At 49.5% G+C, this 24396-nt stretch overlaps 1 protein-coding gene across 1 annotated transcript in view; it reads right to left on the reverse strand.

Moving 5' to 3' along the window:
• Positions 1-1255: 1255 nt before the first annotated feature.
• Positions 1256-24396, reverse strand: part of LOC146079911 (uncharacterized) — a 26087-nt gene continuing 2946 nt past the window's right edge. Inside the window, exons 2-5 of the mRNA XM_083186619.1 lie at positions 10306-10426; positions 9198-9323; positions 8409-8888; positions 1256-6327 (exon numbers count right to left, since the gene is read on the reverse strand). Coding sequence (XP_083042745.1) covers positions 3620-6327; positions 8409-8888; positions 9198-9323; positions 10306-10426 — 3435 coding nt within the window. The 3' untranslated portion in view covers positions 1256-3619. The remainder of the gene's footprint in view (positions 6328-8408; positions 8889-9197; positions 9324-10305; positions 10427-24396) is intronic.

Here is a 24396-nt window from a genome sequence, read left to right on the forward strand (position 1 = left end):
GACCCTCTCCTATTGCTGGGGGGCACAGTATACAGAGAGCTCCCCTGCGAGGCGCCGCCTCGGGGAGCGGGAGAGAGAGCTCCCCTGCGAGGCGCCGCCTCGGGGAGAGAGTGCTCCCCTGCGAGGCGCCGCCTCGGGGAGCGGGAGAGAGTGCTCCCCTGCGAGGCGCTGCCTCGGGGAGCGGGAGAGCTCCCCTGCGAGGCGCCGCCTCGGGGAGCGGGAGAGAGAGCTCCCCTGCGAGGCGCCGCCTCGGGGAGCGGGAGAGAGAGCTCCCCTGCGAGGCGCCGCCTCGGGGAGCGGGAGAGCTCCCCTGCGAGGCGCCGCCTCGGGGAGCGTGAGAGAGCTCCCCTGCGAGGCGCCGCCTCGGGGAGCGGGAGAGAGAGCTCCCCTGCGAGGCGCCGCCTCGGGGAGCGAGAGCTCCCCTGCGAGGCGCCGCCTCGGGGAGCGGGAGAGAGAGCTCCCCTGCGAGGCAGCACCTCGGGGACCGGGATAGAGCTGCCCTGCGAGGCAGCGCCTCGGGGAGCGGGAGAGCGCTCCCCTGCGAGGTAGCGCCTCGGGGACCGGAAGAAAGCTCCCCTGCGAGGTACCGCCTCGGGGACCGGAAGAAAGCTCCCCTGCGGGGTACCGTCTCGGGGACCGGAAGAAAGCGCCCCTGCAAGGTACCATTTCGGGGACCAGGCGATATCGCCAAAGCGAGGTACTGTCTGGCACAGGCATATCTTCCAAACATATAATTGTTCAATACTAAATATATTTGTTTCAGATACATATTTTATAGTTTTTTTTTCCCATTTGAATTTATTCATTCTAATGTTTCCATGTTACAGTGATGTGTGGAGCTGGGCCATGTATTAATCTGTTCTATACATTCTAACCAAAGTGTACCCTAAGGCTCACTGAAACACAGCATGGGAGGCGGTAGGGTGTCTTTATTACTAGAGCAGAGAGATTTGCAGAGCAGTGTGAAGCCAAGACCTATTGCTTCCAACACAATCTGCAGAAGAGAGCTGGGGTGGGAAGAATCAGCAGATCATCGTCCTCTGATGCCCCAGGAACTCCAAATCCATGTAAGGTCTTCAGTTTCAGGTAACAGATCCAGGTGCTGAACAGTAGCAACAACTTACCAGTATGAACAGATGTTCGTTAAATGACCAGTGACCAGTTCTGCGCAGTCAGTAACCACTCTGTAACACCAGGACAGCCTGCGCCCCAACCACCATGCACCAGGTGCCCAGAGACTCAGAGAGATGCAGCATTAGCACTTTAAAATATTTATTGAGTACAAAGTTATGTGAAAAATTGAAATGTAAGTTGCGTACCCCAGGACCACATGTTGAGGTAGAAGTGACAGGTCTAGTAAATAATCGTACGCCGGGCAGGTAAAACACTGATAGAAAATATACACAAACATTGGCAGCAAACAGTATGGTGAGACAACTGGGTGCAGGACTGAGCGGGCGGGCAGATGCCACAAAGGAAGGGGTGGGTTCAGGTTAGACATTGAGCAAGGTCAGAGAGACTCCTCAACGCACTACTGTGAGGACCCAATGGTCCACCTCCGGCAGGTCAGCCAGTGTATACATCCCTGAATAAATGTGTCAGGGGCAATATCTGAAACAGTCGCACTAGTAGCGATGTTGCATAGAGTATGTGCATTTTCATGTAGTGTGGAAATGACATAAGTTACATTGATAAGTGCCTAAAAGTAACATAAGGAGAAGTAGGCTGCGGGGTGACAGTGGTGCGGAAACAGACATACCCAATGCATTCCAGCTCACAGGCAGATGAAGGGCTCCGGGTGCAATGTTTATACACCCGTGAATAAATGTCCCCTACAACATCACTGTATATACCAGTGGTTCCTAGTCTGTATGCCTAGGCTCCATGGGGCTCTTACAGGGGTACTTCCGGCTGGTGGTCTTTGACCAAATTAAAATTTATGGCTATAGGCAAAACCAGTGCTTGTGGCGGCCAAACAGAAGCACAACTGTGCACCACCACACAGCTAAACCAAATGGTGGCAATAGGCACCATGTACTTCATTTCATCTTTTTTTTTTTTTCAAATATAGCAATTAACTTTTATCCTAGGGGTGCCACAAAATAAAAGCTGTTGCTTTAGGACGCCAGGATTCAAGAAGGTTTGGGAACCACTGCTATATGTAGAGGTGTCCCACTACATTGTTGCTGCGAACAGCAGGACCACAATGCGTAGGAGTCACGGGCCGCTTCTACATGTACATTGTTATCTGGCTCCCATTACAACGAATGGGCAGCGGATGTGAACAGCGTTGTGTGCTGCAATATGTACACTGAAGAGGACACAGCAGGAGGCAGAACCGCACAAAGTTTTCCTAATAATTTATGGTACAAATTGACCTTTAATACAAGACACCTATTTATAAAGGTTTTTAGAATGACCAGCTGTAAACATCTGATAGATTCTATCGCTTACTCTAATGCAATGGTACCAATCCTCTAGAAACCTTTAATCTGTACTACGTGGAGGTAAACAAAATGATGTCGTAGAACCACAACGTAATTCTGTTTACCAGCCTCTGTAACAGCCAAAGATCACCTGTTTGGCGAGTGCAGAATTTACACCACATGTAGCACTCTCACTGCAGTAGAACTACAAATCCCAGAATGGCAGATTATGTTTTTGTGATACTTGAAGTATTTACAAAGCATTTTGAGTATGGGTCATGCGGGAACGTCACAGTCAGCATCACAGGGCAATGGGCTACCATAAAGGTTTTACAGACTGACAGGGAACAGATAATTGCCCTTTTGTGGAGAAACCTTCCAGTACAATACTTAAATCTATACTATGCATTAAAAGGCCAATGCTGCTCCTCACCTCTATTAGGGACAATTCAGTGTTTGGCACGCAGGCACCAGGAGCAATGCTAGTATTGCTCCATTCGGGGCGAGCAAAACTGATGGCGCTGACATTACGATTATGTTATTCGATCATTTTGATGGACTGGGGACAAGTCTAGCACAAGGCCCGAAAATCGGATCATGCAAACAGGACTGCGGTTAGTGTGCAGTTCTCTCTACGTCACAATGAGGGACAATGATTAGGGATATCTCATGCTATAGTAACACATAAGCAGGGCAGCAATGTGCAATGGACATCCAGTTCCACCCCAGGCGGAGTGCCACGGATCACCGGACCATAACCTACAGCATTACACTTAGGGTTAGCAAACTGTCCTGGGTTACAGCAGATTGGACAATCTGATCGTGCTATTAATACAAAAGTGTCTCGGAGGGGAATTATTTACATTTTGTACATTGCTTTCTAGGCTACAGCTAAGTTTTCCCTTTCTGGTGAAACAGCAAACAGCTGCCGGATCACCTAAAACCGAACACTAGAACATCCGTGTCCATGAAATGGAACATACAATATACTTCTAGACTACGCTCATGGAGGTAACCGCGAGACAGTACACTACAAACCGGACTTTCTAACAACTCTGTTCACTTAAAACCAAGAAACTTTTACACATATAGAAAGTTTAAGATTTTACAAATAAAAAAAACAAAGTAACTAAAAATGTTATAACACTACAAAAACGTATAGTATGAATTCTAATGTCTTTAGGCTGTCGAGTCTACACCGTAACCACATACACCGTGCTTCCATCGTCTCCTTGTGTGGTGTACAGGATGGTTGGGGCGTCCTCATCTACAGCTCCTGGAAGACCTTCATTTTCACACGCACCTTTGGTGTTGGGCTCGCCGGCCTTGCCATCTGGCGTGGCACCTGGCTGCTTGTGCACAGACTGGTGGGAAGCCAAGTTCTCGAGGGAGTTAAACTTTTCCCCGCACTCACTGCAATTAAACAGTCTCTCTACGACCACTGGTGCCTGGTCAGCACTGGGCTGCTGGGCCACCGTACTTCCGTCTCCAACTCTCCTTATAATCATCCCGTTATTCTGTTGACCTGCGTTACCTACAACAGCTTGGGATGTGTTCGGGGTCACCTGCAAAGTGCCGTTAGTGTTAACAGAAGAGATATTTGTTATGGGTCCACTGACATTTCCCGAGTTGCCAATGGGCAAGCCACCATTTAAGGTAAGGATGGTAGGATTGTTTATACTCAGTGCCCCTTTATTATTGAAATTCGTGGCATTATTGGTAAGAGCGACCGGAGATCCGTTTCCTATGCCCATTGCTCGGTCTACTGTAAAAAATGTGGTGCTGCCAATTTTATTTACATTAACAGGGGTGATGTTCCGGAATGCCAGTTTCCCACCTAAAGAGACGGGGCCGACGTTTCCAGTGACTACGCCCCCATTGACCGTGACCACGGTGGCATTCCCAATGCCAGAGGAGACATTGTCCTTGGAGGGGACAGCAGACCCGGTGAGAATAAGACCAGAATTAGCATCTACAAAGAGAGGAAATGTCTGCGTTACCGATTGGGACCCAGCGGTGGTCACTGCAACAGGTTTTAAGGTTCCGCTGTTAACTTTTTGAACATTTGAGTTTCTTATGTTCAGAGACCCGGACATATTCCCAGACTGGTTGACATTGACCGTGATGGGCTTTGCCTGTCCGGACTGCACAGACACAGGGAGTGAATTATTTTGACCAATAACGGAGGTCACAGCCACAGTGCTGAATTTGGCGTTGACATTCCCAGATGTGGCGTTAAGCGGAACATTGTTATATGGCATGAGCCTGGGGTTCTTGCTTATTGGCAGACGGTTGGGCTGCTTCATATTGACGGGAGTGGCCAGCATAATTCCCGAACTGCCAACAGTTACCGGAAACGTCCACATGATGCTCTGATTGCCATTTCCGGGCATGGGCTGATTGGAGAGACTAGTACCTCCAGTGACAATAATTGGGGAGGGCTGTTGCACTTGGACTTTATTAACCATAACCGGGGCTGACTGTTGAACTCCTTGAGCAGAGGTCTTCGCGACAGTAGACTGTTGTGGATCTCCGTTGCTTTTGGAGCTTGTTACTGGGGGAGTCCCAGATGTTGAACTTTTTACCTCGTGATTTGATGTGTGGGCCAGGGAGCCACGAGGCACGACGGTGTCCCCATCTTTGTCATCAATAATAATGATTGGAGAATTAGCATTGTTGACATCTTTTTTAGGCCTGACTGGAGGAGGTACAAAGATGCCAGCACTGCGGATGTTGCTGATGGTAATTGGAGGGGTGGGGCGCCTAACATTATTTGTTTCAGGGGGCGTGGTTTTCCTTATATCCTGGTTGCTATGGGTTGTAGCTAGAGTGGAGGGAGCACCCCCACCTTTGGTGGTGGGAGGTGTGACACAAACAGAGCCCTGGCCACTCGCACCACTTGATGGGGTTGACGTGCGCTTCCCTCCTTGAGTGTCAACAATGATTATTGGGGGGCTGGCTCTTTTAGCAGGAGGTCCATTGTCAGACGCCACCTGGTGGGCTGCTCGTTTAACGCCGTGACCTTCACTTGCTGTCACCCGGCCGACGACTGAGGAAGAGAGTTGTGTGTTCTTGGCAGTGGGACCAGCACTGACTGATGGGGAGAAGGTCCTGTTGCCGGACACTTCACCTGGTTTCGGGTGCCCCATGCTACTACCCGCTGCAGGTGAACCTGGCTGCAAGACTCTATTAATCCTGTTACCCTGAATAGAAAAATTCAAATTGTCCGGTCGCCGGTTATTATTGTGGGACACAGCGTTCCGGTCCTTATTGCCATCACTGCTAGTCACAGTTTGGGCAGAGGACCGATTTCTCTGGTCTGCAACATTGTTCGGGCTGTTATTGGTGGCAAACATTGGCATCGTTTCGATGGCGGCCAGAGGAGACATTGACTGGGTCCTCCTGTGATACCCACCGCTGTTGGCAGGGATGGCGCCGTAGCCGTTTGGTCCATGAGGAGAAGAAGCAGGGGCGTTGTTCCCATGTGCCACACCTCCTGCTGAATGTTCCATTTTGCCAGGCATAACGTTGGGCGACTTTGAATCTCCGGGCCGCCGGTATCCGGCGTATTGCGGGGACAACTGAATCATTGCAGGGTTTCCCTGGACATTAACCGGGGAGGTTCCATGTCGGACGGGTGGGCGCACATTTGGGAACGTGGAATTTGCGACACCGCTAAAGTAGGGATTTGGAGGAGATGCGTAGCGGTTTCCTTGGCCTCCATCGTTCACCCCGGGAACCGGATGGTGCAGTCTTCTCTGCTCCCACTGAAAGCTCATCCCGCACTGGTTATTGCAGAATGCTCCGCAGTGGGGACAAGGGGCCACGGTGCCCCTCCGATCCTGGAACGAGGCTTCTTGGCCATGGGGGTACTGTTCTTTTCTGCATCTATTCTGATGATCTGGAAGAGTCACATAAAGTGGTATTAAGTACAGCTGTATACAGCAAATCGCACAGACGGTATAATACATATAGCTAAATAATAATAAAAATAAAAACTTTAACAAAAAGTTTTTCTTATAAAACAGTTCTCGCTGGCATAAAAGCAGTAACAGTTGGCGCCCAGGATTAGGAAGGATATGTAGATATCAGGGTTATGCAATTCATTGCAAACTTCTAGGTCAGTGATGGCTAACCTTGAAACTCCAGCTGTTGTTGAACTACACATCCCAGCATGCCTCGCATCAGTTTTAGCATTGCTAAATAGTAAAACTGTAGCAGAGCATGCTGGGATGTGTAGTTCAACAACAGCTGGAGTGTCAAGGTTAGCCATCATTGTTCTAGGTGGTCTTCCGACAACACTTCCCCAACACTAACACCCCCTTTCACATCGCAAATGCTGTGTCTCATCTGGGAATTGGACAGGAGTCTCTCCAGAGAGCGATCCGGCATATGCGATAATTAGCCACCCACAGCGACCCGGCAATAGTCCCGTTCGCTGACGCAAGAAAGGGGATGTGGCAGAAGGTCATGGGGGGGGGGGGCAGGGAATGAGACAGCTCTGGGAGCTGACGCAGCCTCCTCTCTATAGTGTGAACGGAATTCCGGGTTGCTGGACCCAGGTTTTTTTTTTACAAACAGCCTATTCACACAGCACAGACCCGGGTCGACCTGGCAACAACCTGGGTTATTTGTGCAGCGTGTATAAGGTGCAGGATACTGAGCAATCCCAGGTGGTGTTTTAAAGCGGCAATCATTTACCATGCAAAATCAACCTGGTTTACGTTGAAAATGATTGCCGCTTTAAGAGAGTCAACACTGTAAATAAATATCATGCCGACCTTACTACATGATATCAACATGACCACACATGAGGTCGACATGATTTTTTCACTGATAGATAGACCGCGTATACATCGAGTCAGTAAGTCTACCCCAAAAGGTTGAAATGGAGAAAAGATTGAAACAAAAAATTGTCAACATGCAATAGACCAAAAAAGGGTCAAAAGGTAGACACAAGGTTTTCATCATTCTTTTTTTGGTACTTGTTTAGTTTTACGGCGGCAGATATATCGCATGCGATACGATGTGATTTTGTACCTGTTCATAACCCCACTATCCACTACGCATGGAGTTGATTTTATATCGTGTGGTGAGTGCAGCGAGGGGATGCGGATTACTTTACATATATTCCGCGTCCCCGTGCGGGGCTCGCTGCGCTCGGCACACTATATAAAATCAAGTACATGCGTAGTGGATAGTGGGGTTATGAACAGGTACAAAATCGCATCAAATTGCATCGCATCGCATGCGATATATCTGCCGCCGTGAAACTAAACCAGTACCTTTTTTTTTTTTTTCTTACACCCGTGTACAACACCACCAGCAAACTCGGACCCTATGTGGTAGAATTATCCGAATAGAACAGGATTACGTGATGTGCGATAATGGTTTCCCATGCAGCCATTTATAAGCTGGTGACAGACACCACGGCTCCGCTGTACGCAGCGCTCTGGGAAGGATCTTATTTATTTGTTATAATTACGAGTGATTGTTGGTATTCCTGCCTGGCGCTGCAGAGCGCTTGGAGCACTTGTTCTAGTCCGTCTGGCATCACTGGACAAATTACCCCCAAAATGTAACCCCACGTCTCAAGGAGACCCCTTGTAGAACGTTATACACAAGAATAGTGACTATATCTACAGTACAACCTCTAGAAATCTGCGGTGAAGATCATTGAGGAAAGATACGGGATTGCTCTGTAGATTATGTATCACTGAACCCATCGAGGGCTCCTATAGCTTGGTCGGATCATCACTGCTGGTGTTCAGGACTCCTCAAAATGACTAGTTGTCAGCCTGGAACGGTGGTGGGCTATAAGTAGCCCTCCAGCTGCCGTAGAACTACAGATCTCAGCATGCCCTGCCACAGAGAGCACAGGAACCTGGAGATAGTGATCCCCAGCCATTTTCTGCACCAGGTGGTTACATGGAGGAACGGAGCAAACGTATACAGGTGTGAGATGAATACGGACTCACTCACCAGCATAATTCCCGGGCGGGCCCATCTGTGTTTGCTGGTTAAGCTCGAAGTTGGCAAACAATGTATTTCCAGACCGGTCGGGCACGGGGAACTGCGTTCCGTGATCCCCAGCACCCCTATAACCAGCATAGTGCGGAGACAGTGGGACCATCCCCACATTCCCGTAGCCGGACCGTGGCGAGGTGGTGTGCGACATTACTTCCCCTCGGCTGTTGGCAAATCCAGGAGATATTGGGTTTCCATTGAAGTAGGATGGTGGAGGGGTGACATATTGCTTTCCTTGATTCCTGTCCATCGGGGATACCGTATACATGCCCTGGGTGTTCCATTGGTAGCCCACTCCACACTGGTTGTTGCAATATGTCCCGCAGCGCGGGCACTGTGTGCTGTTGCGTTCTTGGGAGGAGGAGATCTCGCTCGGCTGGAACGGGAGTGAAGCTTCCGGAGACATCCGCTCCAACTTTATCACCGGTTCAGAGTCTACAAAGGATACAAGACGGGATAGGTCAGGTAGAGTAACAAAGCCTTCACAACACGTTCTCAAGCCCTCCAGCTATTGTGGAACTACACATCACAGCATGCCCTAATAACAAAAGGGGATGCTGGGATGAGTAGTTCCACAATAGCTGGAGTACTGCATGGATTACCCAAATCAGTAATTTGAGGGATAACGCTGCTAGGTCTGACTACAGCAAGACTAGAGGATGTACGGAAGTAGAATGGAAATCGTTCCCCATTGGTGCATTACGAACAGCGACTTTACATCATCAGTACATAACCGATACAGACCTTTACTGCCAGCAGACGCGCCCTCCGGCGGCGATCCCAGGAGCTTCGGCTTTTTGGACGTATCGATGCACGGTTCCTCTCCTCGCTCAATCCGACACACAATCTCTGGTTTGGGGATGCGATATCCTGCAGAGAGGAGAGAGGATACCCCTGGGTCACAACACAGGAGACTAAAATAACCAGTCTTCTATGACTGATGTTACATTGAGGCTCTGGGGTATAATTGCTAAATTGTTTTAACTGAGCTGATAATTCCTTGGCCGCTGAGGGCCGGGTATCAACAACAGCGATAAACAGGAAGTCAGGGATGATGGAACGCACTCCCTCGCTCCATTAGACTCTCCCCGACCTTGCAAAGCTTCAAACGGGCACTGAAAACTCACCTATTCATCAAAGCGTACCCTTCCACTGCATAAACCAGCTGGTTCTCCGACCCCTTGCCTGTTTCCTGTTTACATCCTGCTCTCTAACCACCACCCCCTCGCTTGCACCTCTTGTAATCTGTCTGTCTCCCCTTCCTACTAGATTGTAAGCTCCTCCGAGCAGGGCCCTCTTCCCTCCTGTTGTCAAAGCCCACTTCTCTTCACATTTCACTCACAGCTCTCCTATACTCCAACACTTAGTTACCATCTTCATACTCATCTCCATCATTGGCCTCAAGCCTCTAGTTGTATGTTGATTGGGTCCGCACTACTTACATTTAAGCTGTAATGTGTATTGAACAGTGGTGCTCTTTATTTGTACTGTATTTTTGTTATTTATTCAATGTTATGCCAAGTTTTTGTCTCCCTGTATTGTTCCTTTGTACGGCGCTGCGAAACACTTGTGGCGCCTTATAAATAAAATAATAATAATAATAATAATAATGATCCGCGCCTTTGCCCTTTTAATTAAGCCACTGATTCTTTGAACAAGTGATCCTCGGTAAATACAGCCCCATAGGGACCATCGGAATTGGAAAGCGAAGATTCTATTTACAATAATTAAATTCATTATGATTGTTCCATGCCTGGCGCCATATTAATATTAATCAATAGCAGAAGCCGCATTTGGAATTCCTGATCCTATAACAAGCTCCTCACTGAGATGCCACCGGCCGACGACTTACCCAGCGCCAGCATTGTCTCGTAGATCTCCTTAATGAGCTCCTTGTAGATTTTCTTCTGGAATTCCTCGAGGTTCTGCCACTGCTCCTCGGAGAAATAAACCGCGGCATCATCAAAGGTGACCTGAGGGGAAGACGTCAGACAGATGATCAGCGCTGGGGCCACAGATCCTCACAGTGGGTATCTAGCAGGGGTGGGGGATTACCCATGTATTGGGCAACTTCTCTGTTCCTGTAGCGAGGTCCCCTGGGCACAGGGATCTCCCCCCCCCCATGTTATTACAGTATGAGCCGCGCCTGGCCTAGCGTCGCTGTCACACTGTAGCTTTACCGTCTCGGGCTCTCTACCTCAGTCATGCAGGACGGACAGAAATGTGCCCGGAACCCAGAGCCATCTACGTGACAGCTGCAGCCCTGCCTGATCGCGGGAGGTGCCGGTCTCACCCCAGAGACAGACAATGAGCCGCTTCCTCTTACAGGGAATAATTACCCTGCAATTAGCAGGATTTACACACACTTCTCGTTACCTCTTTAAGAGACGCAATTAGTGCAAAATAATTAGCAAATAAAGAACAATATTTAATGTGAGAAAGGTGTAAATGAGTCGCACCCCAATCCCAAACCACAAGCGGAGGATTTATGCACCTGCAGGTAACGTGCTGTTATTAACCCCTCACAGTAACAGGGTCCACAGCTGCACACACCGTACACAGGGGTCCACAGCTGCACACACCCCACTCGTGTCAGTATATAGTCAACAGCCCAACACCATATGGTCTACTAGAGGGGGGGGGGGGGGGGGGGGTGGGAACACCCCTGAAGGCATTTTTTTTACATTAAAATATTGTGACAATTTGTAAGATTAAATCATTTTATTTTTTTTAAAGTGATCATTTAGCGGATTATAGAACTACAAAGCCCAGGAATAAAATGCTTGAATAAGAACTGTGATGAAGGTAAAATGTGCAGTTCAGCGTTACCCTGCAAAAGGGTAAATCACCAACCCCCTTGCAGATACAGACAATTGAAGTAGATCTAACGCATCCTAATCCACCCATTAAACAGCGGGCAAGTAACTTGCCGCCGCCGCCACCCCCGGCACCTGGAACCACGTGAGTGCGCTGCTACAGAGCCTCCTAGTCCCACACTTTGGACCAGTGTTTGAGCTTGGCGACAGTGGGCTCAGGCCAGAGCAGCCAAAGGAGGGATTTGGCCGATTGGTCTGGTCGACAGCAATGAGGCCAACAAGTGAAAAATGCAGACATGTCGACCTAATGATTCACACCCCTGGAGAACAGTGCGGCATTCCGCACAGTTCTGGTAGTCACAGGATATGGGCAGATGTAAGCATCTTAACCCTGTGAGTGCCAACGCTGTGAGATCCTCAAAATACCCGCTAAATGCCCGCGCCGATCACAGCGACTGTTCTTTCAATATAAATAAATACCGCCAAGTCTAGTAATTGAAGTTCAGGTAAATATAACACCCCGAAATAAAACCAGACGCTGTGAGCGACGCTGGCATTTAGCGGGTATTTTGAGGATCTCTTACAGCAACGTTGGCACTTGGGTTAATGAAAAGGTTTGCTTGTCCATTTCCCCACACAGTCTGACAAATGCCCTTGGCACTCAAAGGGTTAAACCAAGTTTAGGGATCCCAAGTCTTCAAAAAATGCTACGATTCGGTGCTTACGGCAAATCACACGTTCAGGTCACACATATACAATCCTTCCAGACGTTCAGAAGGATATACACCCCGTACATCCTGTTCTTACACGCAATATTACAGGGGTAATTCCGCCCTACGTCTTATAACCAGTCAAGGTAAGTGCATGCGTCTTGGACCGGCTGAGCTGGCAGGAGTGGGAGGAGGTAATCCGCTGGGAGGAGAGGCAGCAGCCATTGGCTAAACTGGCAAGAGTGGGAGGAGGTAATCCGCTGGGAGGAGAGGCAGCAGCCAATGGCTGAGCTGGTATGTGATGTGCACCCTAGGGTGCCACCCTGCGCTCAGTATCGCTCAACCTTATTGTTGTGTGTGCTATGTGTCTAGGCAATATTTTATATACAACATGCACAATATTTGATGAATATAAAAATAAAAATTTATTTATCACAGGATTAGAACATATTATGGGACATTTGTCATTTCATTTTACAAAAATGCGGAAATGAGAATAAGATTAAAAATAAAATTCTGATATATATAAGAATAAAAAATAAAAAAATGAAAAAAAATATAAAAATGGGACAAGTATGTGGTATAGAATATATGAATATGCAATACTATTACATAGGATAGCTGCAGAAAAAAACAGTTGTTGTAAAGTTTTTTTACTAGTAGGTTACCCTAGTACCGGTATACATGCCACAATGGGGAAGGTGGGGGTTAGGGGTGACGTACATAGACTCACATAGACTAACACAGTCTTTGTGGTACCAGTGAATGATTGCCACAAACTTGTGGCTCCTGTATAATGTTTTGTACAGTTCTGCTTCCCAATGGACAGTTAGGTCTCTTTACCTTCACTGACCTAACTGTCCATTGGGAAGCAGAACTGTACAAAACGTTATACAGGAGCCACAAGTTTGTGGCAATCATTCACTGGTACCACAAAGACTGTGTTAGTCTATGTGAGTCTATGTACGTCACCCCTAACCCCCACCTTCCCCATTGTGGCATGTATACCGGTACTAGGGTAACCTACTAGTAAAAAAACTTTACAACTGTTTTTTTCTGCAGCTATCCTATGTAATAGTATTGCATATTCATATATTCTATACCACATACTTGTCCCATTTTTATATTTTTTTTCATTTTTTATTTTTATTTTATTTTTTATTCTTATATATATCAGAATTTTATTTTTAATCTTATTCTCATTTCCGCATTTTTGTAAAATGAAATGACAAATGTCCCATAATATGTTCTAATCCTGTGATAAATAAATTTTTATTTTTATATTCATCAAATATTGTGCATGTTGTATATAAAATATTGCCTAGACACATAGCACACACAACAATAAGGTTGAGCGATACTGAGCGCAGGGTGGCACCCTAGGGTGCACATCGCATACCATTTCCCTCCAAGAGGTACCCTGTAGTATACCTCCCACACCCCGCAGGCGACCCACGTCAACCAAGTCTACAGCGCAACAACCCCGGAACCCCTTGTGCACAATGGCTGAGCTGGCAGGAGTGGGAGGAGGTGATGCGCTGGGTGGAGAGGTGCAGTCATTGGCCGAGCTGACAGGAGTGGGATAGGGTAATCCCGCTGGGAGGAGATGCGGCAGTCATTGGCCGGGCTGGCAGGAGTGGGATAGGGTAATCCCCTGGGTAGAGAGGCGGCAGTCGTTGGCTGAGCTGGCAGGAGTGGGATAGGGAAATCCCCTGGGAGGAGAGGCGGCAGTCATTGGCTGAGCTGGCAGGAGTGGGATAGGATAATCCCCTGGGAGGAGAGGCGGCAGCCATTGGCTGAGCTGGCAGGAGTGGGATAGGATAATCCACTGGGAGGAGAGGCAGCAGCCATTGGCTGAGCTGGCAGGAGTGGGAGGAGGTAATCCGCTGGGGGGAGAGGCAGCAGCCAATGGCTGAGCTGACAGGAGTGGGATAGGGTAATCCGCTGGGTGGAGAGGTGCAATCGTTGGCTGATCTGGCAGGAGTGGGATAGGGTAATCCGCTGGGTGGAGAGGTGCAATCGTTGGCTGATCTGGCAGGAGTGGGATAGGGTAATCCGCTGGGAGGAGATGCAGCAGTCATTGGCTGAGCTGGCAGGAGTGGGATAGGGTAATGCCCTGGGAGGAGATGCAGCAGTCATTGGCTGAGCTGGCAAGAGTGGGATAGTGTAATCCGCTGGCAGGAGATGCAGTAGTCATTGGCTGAGCTGGCAGGAGATGCAGTAGTCATTGGCTGAGCTGGCAGGAGATGCAGCAGTCATTGGCTGAGCTGGCAGGAGATGCAGCAGTCATTGGCTGAGCTGGCAGGAGATGCAACTGTCATTGGCTGAGCTGGCAGAGTTACAGGCATCTGCTCAGCAGCACTGAGGAATCCAGGAAGAGATTTAGTGGAGCAGATGCATCAGGCAGAATGTTATGCATTTCAACATCATGCCTGCTTTTAAAGTGGCAAAAAGTGCCCTGCCCCTAGGGCAGTGCCCTGACAAAGCAATCTGCCCTCTTCTGTCCCCACCCGCAGGCCTAAGTGCCCCAACGGGTGGAGGATACTTGTGGTGCAGCGCTGAATAGATGCCATGTGCAGAGGTTCCCACCTTGCTGGCCTCCGTGTACACCATTACATCATCCCCCACAGGGGTCACTGTTCGGTGCACCATTACATTACCCCCATATGTTATACCCCACAGGGGTCACTGGTAGGTGCACCATTACATTACCCCCATATGTTATACCCCACAGGGGTCACTGGTAGGTGCACCATTACATTACCCCCATATGTTATCCCCCACAGGGGTCACTGGTAGGTGCACCATTACATTACCCCCATATGTTATCCCCCACAGGGGTCACTGGTAGGTGCACCATTACATTACCCCCATATGTTATACCCCACAGGGGTCACTGTTCGGTGCACCATTACATTACCCCCATATGTTATACCCTACAGGAGTCACTGTTCGGTGCACCATTACATTACCCTCAGATGTTATACCCCACAGGGGTCACTGTTCGGTGCACCATTACATTACCCCCATATGTTATACCCCACAGGGGTCACTGGTAGGTGCACCATTACATTACCCCCAGATGTTATACCCCACAGGGGTCACTGGTAGGTGCACCATTACATTACCCTCAGATGTTATACCCCACAGGGGTCACTGGTAGGTGCACCATTACATTACCCTCAGATGTTATACCCCACAGGGGTCACTGGTAGGTACACCATTACATTACCCTCAGATGTTATACCCCACAGGGGTCACTGGTAGGTGCACCATTACATTACCCCCATATGTTATCCCCCCAGGGGTCACTGTTCGGTGCACCATTACATTACCCTCAGATGTTATACCCCACAGGGGTCACTGTTCGGTGCACCATTACATTACCCCCATATGTTATCCCCCACAGGGGTCACTGGTAGGTGCACCATTACATTACCCCCATATGTTATACCCCACAGGGGTCACTGTTCGGTGCACCATTACATTACCCTCAGATGTTATACCCCACAGGGGTCACTGGTAGGTGCACCATTACATTACCCTCAGATGTTATACCCCACAGGGGTCACTGTTCGGTGCACCATTACATTACCCTCAGATGTTATCCCCCACAGGGGTCACTGTTCGGTGCACCATTACATTACCCTCAGATGTTATCCCCCACAGGGGTCACTGTTCGGTGCACCATTACATTACCCTCAGATGTTATACCCCACAGGGGTCACTGTTCGGTGCACCATTACATTACCCTCAGATGTTATACCCCACAGGGGTCACTGTTCGGTGCACCATTACATTACCCTCAGATGTTATACCCCACAGGGGTCACTGTTCGGTGCACCATTACATTACCCTCAGATGTTATACCCCACAGGGGTCACTGTTCGGTGCACCATTACATTACCCTCAGATGTTATACCCCACAGGGGTCACTGGTAGGTGCACCATTACATTACCCTCAGATGTTATACCCCACAGGGGTCACTGTTCGGTGCACCATTACATTACCCCCATATGTTATCCCCCACAGGGGTCACTGGTAGGTGCACCATTACATTACCCTCAGATGTTATACCCCACAGGGGTCACTGTTCGGTGCACCATTACATTACCCTCAGATGTTATACCCCACAGGGGTCACTGTTCGGTGCACCATTACATTACCCTCAGATGTTATCCCCCACAGGGGTCACTGTTCGGTGCACCATTACATTACCCTCAGATGTTATCCCCCACAGGGGTCACTGTTCGGTGCACCATTACATTACCCTCAGATGTTATACCCCACAGGGGTCACTGTTCGGTGCACCATTTCATTACCCTCAGATGTTATACCCCACAGGGGTCACTGTTAGGTGCACCATTACATTACCCCCATATGTTATACCCCACAGGGGTCACTGTTAGGTGCACCATTACATTACCCCCATATGTTATACCCCACAGGGGTCACTGGTAGGTGCACCATTACATTACCCCCATATGCTATCCCCCACAGGGGTCACTGTTCGGTGCACCATTACATTACCCCCATATGTTATACCCCACAGGGGTCACTGGTAGGTGCACCATTACATTACCCCCATATGTTATACCCCACAGGGGTCACTGGTAGGTGCACCATTACATTACCCCCATATGTTATACCCCACAGGGGTCACTGGTAGGTGCACCATTACATTACCCCCATATGTTATACCCCACAGGGGTCACTGGTAGGTGCACCATTACATTACCCCCATATGTTATACCCCACAGGGGTCACTGGTAGGTGCACCATTACATTACCCCCATATGTTATACCCCACAGGGGTCACTGGTAGGTGCACCATTACATTACCCCCATATGTTATCCCCCACAGGGGTCACTGGTAGGTACACCATTACATAACCCCCATATGTTATCCCCCACAGGGGTCACTGGTAGGTGCACCATTACATAACCCCCATATGTTATCCCCCACAGGGGTCACTGGTAGGTGCACCATTCTAGCAGTAGCACATCTAGGGCCGGATTCTGATTCACTCGCAAAAGTAAATTCCCCCTAACGGACAAAACCATGCTGGGGGCTGATGTAAAAGGTGCAGAAAGGGGCCCTAATGACATCACCCCATCTGGCTCCAATCCACGGACAAAGTCCCCTAGATTCCTTTGTTCCCCCAACCTGGTCCTTGGCCTGAAGTGTATATACACTTATCAATCGTTCGCTAGTCGGGATATCAGCTGAGTGGCCGGCACGTCGGCTAGGCGTCTACCCAGCTTTATAAGGCTCTTTCATGCTGCGCAATAAGTAATGTTTGGGAACCTAGAAATGTCACGAGAATATAAGACAAAATAAACCAGAGCGGTTATCCGCGACCATACAGTGACCTCAGACAGGCTGGGCCATTATTACCGATACCACTGAGGAAAGAGGCTCCTTGTACCTCATGCCTCTGAGGTCGCCAGTGCCTAGTGCGCGGATAGGCTGCGATCGGGTGACAGGTGTCCTTTAACTACAAGTGATTTCTCACGGGCTGAGTAAGACAACAGTACCCGCCCACGTCCCACCCACCACACCCGCAGCCCTCGCACAAAGCCTCTGGCACACGTACCGGAGGAGCGATGTACAGATGACTCAGTTTGTTGGCAGGGTGACATCATGGAGAAACCGCCCTGAAGAGATGAGCCCCACCCAGATGCTGAGGGATGGGGTCATTCCCAGAACAGGTTCCTGCAGCAATGTTTTATAAAGAGATACTGTGACCACACAGACTCTGGGGCAGATGTATGAAGCCGTGATCAGGGAGGAGAAGTGATACAGTGCTGGTACTTTATCACCGGCCAATCAGCGACTGACTGTCCTTTTTAAACTACCCCAGAGTTATACTGCTGGACACCAGGCACGGTCACTGGACAAGCCTCTGCACCAGTGATCGAGTGAGTGCCCAGGACGTGCTGGCAGGGAACGTGGACCAGGATCCTGTGCACCCGTATTTATTTACACCGATCTGATACTCCACGTGTATCCTGATGGCGAGTCTCTGCGCTACCAGTCACTCCTAGAATGCATGTGAATAGGCCCCAAATGAGCAATCACATTGCAGGATTCAGGGATGCGTCCCACGAGGTCCGCCACTCCCCTGTCCCAGGCTATCGCAGCACTCATGGAGCCTGACATAGGGATAACTGACCCACATACACCAGCCACCATGGACAACACACCGGAACCACATAATACAGGATTGCCTTCTTCCCCCCGTACAAGTTTATTATCCTCCGCAGCGGCTTCATCTGTGTTACGGTTGGCCACCAATGATCAGTAGTAGCAGTTATTCTGATACAGGGGCGCTGCGCCATTCCAGTCCCACCGATGGTGACCCCTTCAATGTGCGACCATAATTTGTACAGGTTGAGTTTCCCTCATCCAAAATGCTCGGGACCAAAATAAATTATGGATAACAGATTATTCTGTATTTCAGAATATTTTAATATTTCAAGGATTTATTTTGAGGTATCTTGCATTTATGTACATTTATGTGCATGTTGTACAAACACATGAAATACACCTGGGCTTGACAAATTTAAAAAAAAGAAAAAAAATTGTGACAGTGTGCGCCAAAAAGTAACACCATAATGCCTATTATACATGTCACAATGTCACAATGCCCATTACACATTATACCACACACACAATAATGCCCATTACATATACCACACACACTGTAATGCCCATTACATGGTAAACCAATCACCGTAATGCCCATTACACATTATGCCACACACTGAAATGCCCATTACACAGTAAACCAAACACCTTAATGGCCATTACACATTATGCCACACATTGTAATGCACATTACATATTACATATAATACCACATGCCATAATGCCCAAGACATATTATGCCACAGTGCTGCTTACCTACATGCTCATTTCTATGGGTTTCTGGCTTGATGCCAGGCATGGGCAGACTGAGACTAAAATGACGGGGGGGGGGCACCATTACAGGATCGTGGATAAGGGAGGTAGAGATGGACAGGGAGAGCTGGCAGCAGTGTCTGGTGCCTCTGCGTAAGCAGCGGGTCCCCGTGGCTGGTTATCCTGTCAGGAGCACTTACAGGAGCCTTGGGTGCCCGTTATCAGACGCATAAGCAGATGGCCCCACATTGGGTTATGATGTGCAATATAGCAGACCAGTGCACAACTCTCCCGGCTGCCGCTGTATCCGAGCAGGTCCACGGCGCGACTATTACATAGGCGGCTCTCGAGCTAATCGGGGGCGACCACTGCAGCTCCGTGCTTTAGTTTTGAAATAGGCGCGCTGCTGACCTGCTCTGATGCAGCGGCAGCCGGGAGAGTTGTGCACCGGGCTGCCACCCTGCTAGCTGTTATATTGCACAATATAACCCACCACGTGGACAGCTGCTTACGTGTCTGATAACGGGCACCCGAGGGTGCTGTAAGTGCTCCTGATAGGATAACCAACCACGGGGACCTGCTGCTTACGCAAAGGCTGCTGACAGCTCTCCCTGTCCATCTCCCGGCCGCCAGGAGAGATGTGCACTGGCTGCTGGCCGCAGCTGTCAATAATTCACACCACCACTCTGCCCGGGGGTTCTGCTTCCTGGCAAATCTGGTCGCCATGGCGACCTGGCCCCCGGGTTTTGTCGAGTCCTGAAATACACACAAATATGCTTTATTTGTGAATAAAACAAGGTTGAATTTGAATGCCAACCAAACAATCACATATATGGTACCAGTTAAATATCATGTCCCCAGTGGTGCTGTTACAGATGTCCCCAGTAGGTTTTTAGCAAAGCAGAGCATTTCAGCCTTGCCAGGGAGAGTTGCGGTCATGTAAATGCCGTCACCCAGAAATCTGCCTCCCCTGTTAGCTGGGGACCCCATATATAAGGAGAGAAGCATGGACAACTATTTCTCCTGAAAAACACGGCATTTGCAGCCATTTATCGTTGGTTTGCAGATCTGCCCCCCCCCCCCCCTCCCCTCCCCTCCCCTCCCCGTATCTACCCTGGGGTTACAAAAGCCTTCATTCCCTGCCCCAGCGGCTCTTACTCTGTATGAAGGAGATGCACCAACACCTCTAAAGATCAGAGACCAATCAGCTTCTGCCTATTAACAGAATGCACTTGACCAGTGCTAGCTGGAAGCTGATTAGACCAAACAGGACTGAGATTATCTCTGAGGCGGCTGCTCCCTTGTTTCCAGTCCCTGACACCCCTGCCCTGGAATGCCAGCTGCTGCCTGCCCACACCAGCTGCCACCCTCCTGGCTGGGGCCCACAGCAATGGAAGACATTCACCCTGACCTTCCAGCATCAGAGAACTGTGATCCACCAACTTGTACTGTCAGCTCGGCCAGCATGTTACCCCTACTGTGCCCGGTGGCCAATTCATGGCAGCATTAGTCAATTGTTCCGCAGAGGGCAACTTTCTCCTGCCCCCTGATAGCCCCTCTGTAACGCACTGCATTCAGATCAGTACCAGATATACAGGAAGTCCGGACACTATATATACATACACATATACAACTCCCCCTCCCACACGCCAAGCCGGGAAGGAGGGACGACACCCCCCCTCCCACAAGCCAAGCCGGGAAGGAGGGACGACACCCCCCACTCCCACACGCCAAGCCGGGAAGGAGGGACGACACCCCCCACTCCCACAAGCCAAGCCGGGAAGGAGGGACGACACCCCCCCTCCCACAAGCTAAGCCGGGAAGGAGGGACGACACCCCCCACTCCCACACGCCAAGCCGGGAAGGAGGGACGACACCCCCCCTCCCACAAGCCAAGCCGGGAAGGAGGGACGACACCCCCCCTCCCACAAGCAAAGCCGGGAAGGAGGGACGACACCCCCCCTCCCACAAGCAAAGCCGGGAAGGAGGGACGACACCCCCCACTCCCACACGCCAAGCCGGAAAGGAGGGACGACACCCCCCCTCCCACAAGCCAAGCCGGGAAGGAGGGACAACACCCCCCCCCCCTCCCACAAGCAAAGCCGGGAAGGAGGGACAACACCCCCCCCCTCCCACAAGCAAAGGAGGGACAACACCCCCCCCCTCCCACAAGCAAAGCCGGGAAGGAGGGACAACACCCCCCCCCCTCCCACAAACAAAGCCGGGAAGGAGGGACAACACCCCCCCCCCCCTCCCACAAACAAAGCCGGGAAGGAGGGACAACCCCCCCCCCCCTCCCACAAGCAAAGCCGGGAAGGAGGGACAACACCCCCCCCCCCTCCCACAAGCGAAGCGGGGAAGGAGAACCACCACCCCCCCTTCCCACAAGCGAAGCGGGGAAGGAGAACCACCACCCCCCCTTCCCACAAGCGAAGCGGGGAAGGAGGAACACCCCCCCCCCCCTCCCACAAACCATGCCCAGAACACATACAAGGGTGAGTCAAAAATAAAACACACTCCAGTTATATTAAAGCTCCTGGTGCCTGCAGTCTAATCACCGCATTCCATACCAGGTCCCTGTCTGACCAGTCACCACTGTGCAGGCTTAAATGTTTTACATCAGTTCATTTGTGACTGCAGCACAAGAAAAAAAAATGGCTGCCACACTTGCCCTTTGCACAAAAGAAGAGCAGAGTGCAGTGTTTCCTATTTTGTGGCCTGAGGGTGTGCCTGGTGCCAACATCTATATCTCAGACTTGGTGTCCAGCATGGAGAAAGTGTTTTGTTGTAAAGTAGTGTGTATGAATGGGTGGAGAAGTTCAGAGAAGGTCTCACAAGTGTCAGCCATGAAGGAGCAGCCGGATGACAGTCCACAACTGATGAGACAACTGAGTGTGCATGGGAATAGACGAGTGACAGTGGCAATAATCCACAACAGACATTGGTGCATTCGTGGCTCGCAGCTCAGACTGAAACATGTTTTAAGGAGGGAATACGAAAGATGGATAAAGTGTATGGAAAAGCCGGGGGTCTGTCGTTAAACAATGTATGTCTTCTCTTAATGTGCGGATAATTGTTGACTCACCCTCGTATATGAAAGTAGCTTACTGTCATATATGGGTTCCCGTCTCCCTACATACTAGTGTTGCGGTAATACACATCACATAAAACAGAAAGTTACCAACCAACAATCCCTCTGCCTAGGTGTCTCGTTATCTCTGACCTGTCCTTTGTTGCCCAGATTCAGTCTGTCTCAATCTGCCACACGCATGTAAAGCCGTGTACACCAGGTGCAATGCAAGTTAGCCAGAATTGCCCCATGTGTACACTGCTGGCAACAGTGATGTGTGGCCCCACAGTGTCACCAGCGCCCGGCAAAACAGACTGTGCAAGAAATGTAATACTGACTATGCCACGCAGTGTAGTGTATTCGGCCTAAGTTCAAATCTATTATGGCTTTTTCGAAGATGGCATAGTTACAATCGCCCATGTAGCACTGTGTGTACTCCACCCATACCTTACAAAAGAGCGAACACTATTCCATGCTTTCATTGGGGCAGATGAGATAAATGCAAGTGTGATAAGGAGAGATAAACGTCCAGCCAATCACCTGCTAACTTCCATGTTACAGGCTGTGTTTGAAAAAAGTCAGTAAGGAGCTGATTGGCTGGATGTTTATCTCTCCTTATCACCCTTACATTTAACTCTTGTTAAAGCTTAATACATCTGCCCCATTATCTTACACATTGATTATAGCAATAGTCTCCTTATTGGCCTTCCCCAATACAGACTCTCACCACTACAGTCCATCATGAATGCTGCTGCGAGGCTAATCTTCCTAGTCAGACGTTCATCGTATGCAAAGCTACTCTGTCAGTCACTTCATTGGTTACCTGTATTCTACCGTATTCAATACAAAATACTTTTACTTACACACAAAGCCATAAACCAAACTACACCAACATACATATCTTCTCTTATCTCAAAATATCATCCAACACGACCTCTACGCTCCTCCCAAGATCTGCGTCTCTCATCCGCACTCATTACTCGCTCACATTCCCTCCCACAATCACACTCCTATTTCCCTATATAGTGTAAGCCTGCGAGCAGGACCCTCCTACCTCTATGTTTGTTATTCCCCAGTCACATCTTATTACTGCAATATGTAGCACTTATCCTCATGTATCACACTCCTATTTCCCTATAGTGTAAGCCTGCGAGCAGGACCCTCCTACCTCTATGTCTGTTATTCCCCAGTCACACCTTATTACTGCAATATGTAGCACTTATCCTCATGTATCACACTCCTATTTCCCTATAGTGTAATCCTGCGAGCAGGGCCCTCCTACCTCTATGTCTGTTATTCCCCAGTCACATCTTATTACTGCAATATGTAGCACTTATCCTCATGTATCACACTCCTATTTCCCTATATAGTGTAAGCCTGCGAGCAGGACCCTCCTACCTCTATGTCTGTTATTCCCCAGTCACATCTTATTACTGCAATATGTAGCACTTATCCTCATGTATCACACTCCTATTTCCCTATATAGTGTAAGCCTGCGAGCAGGACCCTCCTACCTCTATGTCTGTTATTCCCCAGTCACATCATATTACTGCAATATGTAGCACCTATCCTCATGTATCACACTCCTATTTCCCTATATTGTGTAAGCCTGCGAGCAGGGCCCTCCTACCTCTATATCTGTTATTCCCCAGTCACATGTTATTACTGTAACTAGGTGATTCATCGCGCCCTACGGGCGCTCTTCACACCGTCGTAAGGGGCTGCGCCCCCTTAATTTGTGAACATTTGTATATGAGAAAGATGGTTAGAATTGTATGTAAGATGCCTGTATTACAACTTGAGTTATAGGTGAAATGTGTTACATAGAGAGCATATGATGTGGAAGGGGGTGTGTATTGTTTTGTTTAATTAAAAAGCGGTTGCAGAGTGAGATGTACATTGATAGTGTGGATGGTACAGTGACATTTGTGGGTGTGGGGGGGGGGGGGGGGCTGTGTGTGCGTGTTGTTTAGGTGTGTGTGTGCAATAGTATAGTAGGGTGTTTCTGAGTCAGCGGCTCTCCACTGGCGGAGGTCACAACACAGGAAAACAGGAGCAGGAAGCTGGGTAGTGATAGGGGTATGTGAGTATACGGGGGACTAAAAAGGGGCTTAGGGGTGCCGTGAATTGCGGGAGGGGCGCGGGGGGTGTCGTGAATCAAGGGAGGGAGGGGGCGCCGGTGTCGGCAAATCGCGGGAGAGGGCGGGGTCCGCAAAGCGTGGGAGGGGGCGTGATTTGCGCGAGGGGGGTTGCGAATCGCGGGAGGGGGGTGCGCGGGGGGTCTGTGAATTGCGGGAGGGGGGGGCACGGGGCGTGATGAATCACCTAGTTGGTTATATATTCTTGTAGAAGGATGGTAGGATGTTGCTGTCATTCAGAATGCATTTACATAAACAGTAATAGTAGCAGTAAAAGATCTGACTTAAAACACCTACAGTAAAA

This window comes from Crinia signifera, chromosome 5 (assembly GCF_055691185.1).
Source record: "Crinia signifera chromosome 5, ASM5569118v1, whole genome shotgun sequence".
Classification (NCBI taxonomy): Eukaryota; Metazoa; Chordata; class Amphibia; order Anura; family Myobatrachidae; genus Crinia; species Crinia signifera.